This window comes from Canis lupus, chromosome X, assembly GCF_048164855.1.
Source record: "Canis lupus baileyi chromosome X, mCanLup2.hap1, whole genome shotgun sequence".
In the NCBI taxonomy this organism is placed as follows: domain Eukaryota; kingdom Metazoa; phylum Chordata; class Mammalia; order Carnivora; family Canidae; genus Canis; species Canis lupus.
In genome coordinates, this window is record NC_132876.1 from 105,622,125 (window position 1) to 105,630,980 (window position 8,856).

The following is an 8,856-nucleotide window of genomic DNA, read 5'->3' on the forward strand; positions in this document are numbered from 1 at the left end:
TTTTCATGTCCCATTTCTCTGCCCCTGTCTTCTGCCTCCCTCTTTGACTATAGGAACCCATGTAACAATCCAAACTAATCTCCCTGTTGGAAAGTCAGCTGATTACCAACCCAAATCCCCATGCCACATAAACTCTCCTTTGCCAGGTAAAGTAACAGAGTCACAGTTTCCAGGATTAGGATGCAGACATCTTTGGGGGAGGCAGTATTCTGCTGATGGTATCAGTGAACTGGGATTTCACTGGGGTCTTTAACAGATTGTTTATCTGTACCTTTTGTTTCCTCGTCAAAAAGTTAAGTGACTTTTTACATAGGATAAGTAATGTTTATCGAGCACTTGCTGTGAGCTTGGCCCTGGGTACTAAACTCTTTGTTCACGAAAAGTCTCTGAGGCAGGTTCTGTTATTATCTCCATTTTACAAATGAGGAAACTGCATTTGGGGAAGTTAAGTAATTAAAATAATCAACTAGTGAGGGGCTCAGACATTTCAGTGGGATGCTATACCTCAGAGATTTGTCCAGAAATCCCTCTTTACATGGCAGTGCATACTAATTAGGAATAAATGTTTAGACTAAAACAAATGTTTTGATTTTGCTAATAGAAATGATCATTCATGTTCATGGATGTGGAAAGGAAATACATTTTCTTTTCTAGCCTAGCCAAGTTGACACATCAAACTAACCATAACAGTGCTATTTAGCTTATTCCTCTAGCTCTATATAGTCCAATATGGCAGCCACAAGCTATTGAGGACTGGAAGTATAGCTAGTGTGAATTGAGGTGTGTGCTGTAAGTATAAATTCACAGCAAATTTAGAAGACATGGTACAAATAAAAAGAATGTAAACTATCTCATTTTTATACTGATATGTTAAAATAATAGTATTTTAGATATGTTGGGTTAAATAAAATATAATAATTGCTTAAAAATTATGAAACCTGGGCACCTCAGTGGCTTAGTCAATTGAGCTTCGGACTCTTGATTTTGTCTCAGGTCATGGTCTCAGGGCCCTGGGATTGAGCCCTGTGTCAGACTCTGCACTCAGTGGGGAGTCTGCTTAAGATTCTCTCCCTCTCCACCCCCCCCAGTCATGTGTGTGGTCTCTCTCTAAAATAAATAAATCTGAGAACAGGCGCCCTACCAGGGCACCCCTAAATAAATAAATCTTAAAAAAACCAATGAAACCTGATAGGTATCAAAATTAAATTATAAGGAGAATCAGTTATAAAATATTTCAAATACAGCTGTCTGAAAAATGCAAAAAAATTAATTTCTGGCTTGTACTAAATCACAATCTGTCTTTTGAAGTTGGAGAATGTTATTTTTTTTCTGAGATCATGTCAGTTTATGCCAAGAGAGATCTGATTTGTGATAGGGTGGATGGGCTCAATATTTCTTTAGTGAGATATTTGACTGTCATGTTTTGTTATACTATAAGTGATACATAACCAAACAAGAAAAATTTCCTAGCAACAGAGTTGTTTTCCTCAACCAGAATATTTCATGTGCTCATTTTCTTAATGTCCAAAAGATAAAAAAACTTATGAATTATATTTTTGAGATTGAGATGCTGGCAAGTATAGATAGTAGAATATATAAGACTATCACTAGAAGTACTTGGCAAGCATTACATAAGGTAGTTCGCACCTAAAATATATTTAACTAGGTAGAGAACTCCATGGTTTTTATGACAGACCCCACTGCCACGTGGTTATCTCACTTAGCTTCGTAAATGAAGCCTCTTTTTTTTTTATTTCTTTTCTTCATTAATTACATACCCAAACATTTTTTTAACCTCATCAGATCTCTAGGTTGTACTGCATTTAATTTGTTTATTCAACAAATGTTTAAATACCATGTGCTAGGAGGTCCTAGGAATATTGTGCCCTCATGAAGCCTATATATTAGTAAATGATTCAACTTATGTATTAGTAAATGAATGGAAGAATTATACAAATCAGGAAGCATATGATGCTGTGAATGTGAATAAAAGGTTCTCATGTAAATTGAAGGACATGTGACAGCCTTGATCTAGAGGATGAATAACATTTAGCTAGGCAGAAATTGAGATTGACCAATCTAGGTCAAGAGATACATTTTGCAAAGTTCTCATCCTAGGAAAGAGCTTGGCAGGTTGGAAAAGCAACAGCAAGAAGGCCTCTGGGTGTGTGTTTGTGTTTGTGTGATTGTGGCTCTCAAAGAATACAGCAAGGCACACAGTACTGAGTTCTGTAGAGCTCTGTTCAGAGCAATAAGACATGGGTGTTGTATGATGATCCACCAAGTAATACATAAGGCCTTGTTGCCCAGAAGTTCATCATCAAATGGATGTGGTCTGTAGACAGGGTAACCATATAATTTATCATCCAAGTCAGGATAGGCTTGAAAGTGAAGGGGGGGGTGCTATTAATTATGCTAGGACAGTGGGTATAAACCAGTATAACTTGGCAAGCCGGGATATATGATCACTGTGTTGAGAGACCAGTTTTCAATCACTTCAGTAAGCCTGGAGTTGCTTAGAAACCATGCTCTGAAATTATGGGGTTAGTTATGTATTTTTGCTTTCTCACTCCCCCTGCTCCTTCACCCATGGATAATTGCGAGAAGGCCACCAAGAGAATCTGCGCCCAGTCTAGACTCCAGAATTCCAGCCCCATTGACCACTCACTTGCAGCCTACTGTTTGCAGTTGCCATGTCATGAGCGTTCACGTCCATGGTGGATATCAGTTCTTACCAACATGTTTTCGCAGAGTATTGAAAACATATAGGAAGTAAAGCCTTAAACATCTGGCGCATGTAATTTTCCTACTAGAAACTTTCCTACATCACTTCTGGTAGATGACATGACCTAATTATACATTCCCAGATGTGGCCAGGTGGAATGGGTGTGGTCCAATTATAACCACTTTCATTGTAAACGTGTTTTGTGATTTGACCCCTATGGTGGATGATGCACACAGAACAGCTTTATTCTTGATTTTTTTATACTTGAACAATGGTAGCAGCATGAAATAGTAAAGAGATCTTTTCACTGTTGATTTTTTTATAGAATCAGCTGTTCTCTGTGGTGAGGATTAATGAAGCTTTAGTCCCAGCTCTACTCCAAGCCTAAGTCACTGTCTACAGTGGAGCCCTCAGGGAACCCTAGTAATTCCTTCAGTTAACTAAGAAGTAGGTCAGGTTGCATTATAAGAATATTTAATGTTGTATTCAGCCAAATACTAAAGATGGGCACTTTGAGACATTCCACTCTTTCTTTAGAAGTTTCACTATTTCCTTTTTAAACCGTATTAATATTCTTACTTTTTGTCTTACAAGCCAGGAAATGTGAAGAATTCACCTGGAAATAAGTAGAATCCTCCATGCTCTGCCCATTTTAATCAGGTAAAGAACAAGAGAACGCTATAGTCATTTTTAGTATTGTTAGCATCAGCTGAAATGACTTGTCCTTAATTTAACTTAATTAATTATATCAGTTTCAGCCTCATGTAGATACATAAAAGGGCTGGGATGATGTTTCATTCCATCCTTAATTTGTGGACTTAAGTGCCTTCACTTGTTTGTGTTCATTCTTAAGCACCTGGGTTTTTTGTTTTTATTTTTTTTTAGACAAGCTAGAACTTGGCAGTTGGGATTTGTCTACAAAACTGTTTCAAACAATTGAAAAGTGTCATTATTTCTTAGGTTTATGTTTTTTTTTCAAATAGCACTTTACTATAGTAGGTACCCTTGTATTCATCTGATAGTCATTAAATAAACATTTATTGAATGAATGATGGTTGTAGAGAAGCTCAAGATTATATAGAAATATTATTATAAGTGCCATAGGGAATTCATAGGTATAATTATTCTTTCTTTAAAAATTGAGTAACCTGAGGCTAGAGAAATTTAGGATACCAGATGAAGTCAGAAAAATCAGTATTATTCCTTCTCACACTCAATTCACTATTTTCATTCATTTATTCAATATTTACTCATGAGTACCAGCTAAGTACAAAACCCTAGTTATATTAATATTGGTTTTTATATATATTAAAAATTATATAATGGCACTTGTGATTTCTTCATTATATAAGATTATATTGAGTTTGGAAACAATCTAAATATTTAGCTGCCGAAAGTGACTTAATTTGGGACGCCTGAGTAGCTCAGTGATTGAGCGCCTGTCTTTGTCCTAGGGCGTGATTCCAGATTCCCGGGTTCAAGCCCCATATTGGGCTCCTTGCATGGAGCCTGCTTCTCCCTCTGCCTGTGTCTCTGCATCTCTCTCTCTCTCTCTGTCTCTTATGAATAAATAAATAAAAATCTTCTTAAAAAGTGGCTTAATTCTGGTACATCCATGAAGAAGAATGTTATTATGTTTCAGTAATACTTAATTGCATGGAAACTTGTTAAATGAAAAAAACAAGGTAGTATGATACGTTTTTAGAGAGGATAAAGACCAGGAAATACAACAAAAAATTTAAGTATATATCTTGGGATGGTAGAATTATGGATTTTTTAAATAGTTTTTCTTCTATGTAACGTCCTATGTTTTAAAATTTTCTGCAGCAAATATGAATTTTCTTTTATAGTCTTTTTTTTAAATCACCACTATATTTATTATAAATCATGACTGCTATTTACAGTCCATGAAAGCACTCAGTTGTGAAGTCTTTCTTTTTCAAGCTTTCTCCATATTTTTAGAGATCCAGAGTCATATACTCTTAGAATTTGAGAGGGGTCATCTGGCCCCCTAGCAAGCCTCAAGCATAAATACCCTGTAGCCCTGTGTGGTCTCACCTTTCATCTTCACTGATAGGCAGCTCACCCCACAGGGCAGCCATCTTGGGATGCTTCTGATTTTTCGGAATCAGTAAGTGTTACTAATCACTTTGCTACACTAAGCAAAAATATGTCTTTTTGTAACTCCTGTGCAGTGGTTCTGATCCTGCCGTAGAGGTCACAGAAAACAAACACAGATCCTCTTTCACATCACAGCCCTTCATATGGTAACCCCAAGTTGTACTTCCCAAATTTTATTATACAAACAAATTACCGCAGGAGCTTGTTAAAAGAGGCCTAAGCCCCACCCAAGAATCCTCAGCATCTCTGGAGAGCAGGGCCAGATGTGCACTGGATGGATCTGCTATTGGAAGAGAGACTAGAACACGAGCAGCCAGGAAACAACATATGTCCTCCAGAAACTTGACATTGAATATATTATGTTTCTCTTCAGGAAACATGAAACTTGGAATATAGGGAAACTACTTAAATATCTCTTTCATCTTTCCAAAATACTCTGGGCCAGACTTCAGCTTACTGTATGCACAACTTTGATTTTTTGATTAATTTTTATTTCTCTATTGGAGATGGAGTTTTCATCTATAAAAGTGATACATATTTGTTGTAAAGAAATTTGTTTACGGGTGCCTGGGTGGCTCAGTTGGTTAAGTGTCTCACTTTGGCTCAAGTCATGATCTCAGGGTCCTGGGATTGAGCCCCAAGTCCAGCTCCCTGCTCAGCAGGGAGTCTGCTTTGCCCCTCCCCCTACTTATGCGCTCTCTCTCTCTCTCTCTCAAATAAATAATAAAATCTTTAAGAAAAAAATTTTCTTAGATAAATATTTTAAAAATTTGTCTTATCCTCTATTCCTTTTCCATGGTTAATTTCTAGTAATAGTTTGGCATACCATTTGACTTTTTTTCTCTATGTAAATAAATGTGTGCACATCCATACCTGCTTTTGTTTTTTTGACAGAATGAGCTCATATTTCTTGAATTGTTTTGCAAGTACACTGAAACCTCCATGAAGGAACGTATCACAATTTTATTATCACACCTAAAGAAATTAACACTAATTGTTTAATATTTCATATTCAGGTAGTATGCAGATTTCCCTAATTGTCTTTTTGCACTTGGTTTATTTGAATCTGGATCCAAACAAGATCTACCCATTACAGTTGACCGAAGGTCTCTGAAGTCCCTTTTAAACTGTAACAGTGGGGCAGCCCAGGTGGCTCAGTGGTTTAGCACCACCTCCAGCCCAAGGTGTGATCCTGGAGACCCGGGATCGAGTCCCATGTTGGGCTCCCTGCATGGAGCCTGCTTCTCCCTCTGCCTATGTCTCTGCATCTCTCTCTCTCTGTCTCTCATGAGTAAATAAATAAAATCTTAAAAAAATAAACTGTAATAGTTCCTTCTCCTTCATTTCCCCCCTGTCATTATTTTTTTTGAAAAACAGGCCTATTCATTAGAAGATCCCATATTCTGGCTGGCTGAGGGCATCCATTTAGTGTCATTCTGTTTATCTCTTGGTTCTTCTCTTCTCTGCATTTCCCATAAGATGATAGATCTGAAGGCTCCATCAGATTTAGGTTTAGTTTTGGTAAGGATACTTCATAGACAGTGCTATGTTTAGCTGTGTTGAACAAATGAAGTAACTTGCCTTTTTTCACTTAATATATTATGTGCTGCTTTTTCTCATAGTATTTAGAGATCTATCTCATTCCTCCTCTTAGCTGCTTAATAACTTCCTAATATGGACTACCATGGCCTATTGAATCCTTATCAATTTGGTCATTTCCATTTTGCAGTTTTAACAATTCAGTAAATGTATTGGATTCTTAGATAAGTCCAAAACAGATCAATAAACTGAGATGGAAAAGGTAAGCTAGAGGTGTATATGTTTAACTTAAGGTTTGGTTTTATATTAAAAGATATATTTGGGAATCCCTGGGTGGCTCAGCGGTTTAGCTCCTGCCTTTGGCCCAGGGCGTGATCTTGGAGTCCACGGGATCGAGTCCCACATCGGGCTCCCCGCGTGGAGCCTGCTTCTCCCTCTGCCTATATCTCTGACTCTCTCTCTCTCTCTCTCTCTCTCTCTCTCTCTGTCTCTCCCTGTGTCTTTCATGAATAAATAAAATAAAAATCTTTAAAAAAATAGAAGATATATTTATGTCTAAAAATATATCTCTAAAATCTCTAACTGCTAAGTAGATTACTTACGTATTAGGGGAAAAAAGCAATCTGAAGAAGAATCAGTTTGTTAGGGGGCAGGGCAGGAAAAAATAATCAGTTTGTCTTTGATGTGTCTTTGGATGATGTGTGTTGCATTCCAGAGAAGAATAATGGGATGATATGAAGAAAGGTATACATACGTCAGACAGACGGAGATATAATCACGTTCTCCTTCAGCAGATGGACGGAAATGTAGTTGTTTGGTTTTTCAGAAGGGGAGACATGTGGTGTGTGCTGTGCCATTTAAGCATTTATTTTTTATTTATTCATCCATCCATCTGTTTAATTATGCTCAGGTACATAGCCAGTTGAGAATCTGAATGTACTTTGGATGAAACACAAAACCTTTCTGCTTTGTAGTTTAAGTGTCTGTAAAATGGAAATAAGTTTTTTTATGGCTCATTATGATCCTCATGGTCATATAATGGTAATGTAAATATCTGATATGGTTTCTCAATTTAACCCTAGTGAATTTTCAAAAAGCCAAATTTTAAAGTCTTTTTTTTCCTGGCAATTTACTTATGGTTTTCTTTTTCTTTTAGTTATAGGTAAACATTGGAAACTCCATGCATTTTCTACAGAAAAATGGCAGAGAAGTCAGTACTGAATGTAGTAAATTGGCTTTCTTCTTCAGGAAAAATTATACCAGGCTTCTTTGTTATCTTGGGTGATACCATACTACCAGTGGACTAATCGGAAATCCTTTCACCTAGAGATAATGTCCAGCATTAGAACTCCTGGTTCTCATGTTGCTATTTATGTACATAATTAAAATTCTGAATTAAAAAAAAGTTGTTCTGGTTTTTGTTAATATGTATTATTGAGTGACAGTTTAAGCATATCTGGTGCCCATGTGTGTGGTATGTATGCATGGTTGTACGTGTGGTATGTCTCTCTGTACATGTATGTGTGTGATGTGGGTGTGTGTTAAAGAAAACCGTTAACTCCCCTTAGGGCAGCACCAGCTGGCAGTCTGCACAGTCCAAGCCCCAGATCCAAGCCCCACAAGTGTGGAGTCAAGCAGAGTGGCTCTAGAGTTGACAGATAATGCTTCAATGGCCAGCACGAGAACATAACTTGTAAGTAATAGTTGGCCTGATGGGGATTAGAAGACATACAAAAGAAAACAGTAACCGTGACCCCTGGTTGCATTCTGTTGCCTCCCAGCTTATACAGATCTTGCACTTCTTGAATGCCAGTGGGAGATACGTAATGAAGTAGTCTCTGTCCTCTGCCAGCAGAGGAATGACATGTGGTCATGTGTGTTGATTTTGTGTATGTAGGCTGTGTATTCACTTTTGTGACCCCTGAATGTGCAGCTTATTAAGCTTTGTATTTTCAGTGCCAATGGGAACAGCAGGAGCCCCTTTTGACATGTCAGCCAGCGAGGGAAGATGGCCGGGGAGCGGCCTCTGAAGCAAAATTGAGAATTTCCGAATTGAAATGAGATTGGAAGTTAAAAGGTATCTTTGTATTCTTGTAGTGTCAATTTAATCCCTAATTGTTGACCTTCCAGATTTGATAGCATTTGGTACGATAGCAGTACACAAATGGAATGTGCTCGTGTTAATGTTAAATACATATGATAGAGCCAAAATGGCAAAGAATGTTTCCAGCATTATCACCGGACTAATGAGGTGAAGCAAATTTGTCCCTAGAATAATCCCCATAGTGACCCAGAAGTCTGTATTTCTTTTTTTTTGCTGAGATACTTTTGTGTTACTGTGCCCAAAATTTAATATCTCATAAATATATTATTATTATTTCAGCCTTTTCCCATTGGCTTGGCTTCCTATATCACCCACAGAAAGTAGAAACTCCCCAAGTTTCCTCGTTCTTGAGATTGCTTATCTAGAG

At 37.4% G+C, this 8,856-nt stretch overlaps 1 protein-coding gene across 10 annotated transcripts in view; it reads left to right on the forward strand.

The window, feature by feature from the left end:
* The window catches only part of APOO (apolipoprotein O), a 53,641-nt gene extending 45,851 nt beyond the window's left edge, over nt 1-7,790 (forward strand). For 7 of the 10 annotated variants that reach the window (XM_072815590.1, XM_072815596.1, XM_072815587.1 and 4 more), the window contains 2 exons: nt 3,320-3,385; nt 7,542-7,790. In XM_072815590.1, coding sequence (XP_072671691.1) covers nt 3,320-3,355 — 36 coding nt within the window. In that variant the 3' untranslated portion in view covers nt 3,356-3,385; nt 7,542-7,790. The remainder of the gene's footprint in view (nt 1-3,319; nt 3,386-7,541) is intronic. The other 3 variants (XR_012026154.1, XM_072815588.1, XM_072815593.1) reach the window with 1 other exon arrangement.
* The last annotated feature ends 1,066 nt before the right edge of the window (nt 7,791-8,856 follow it).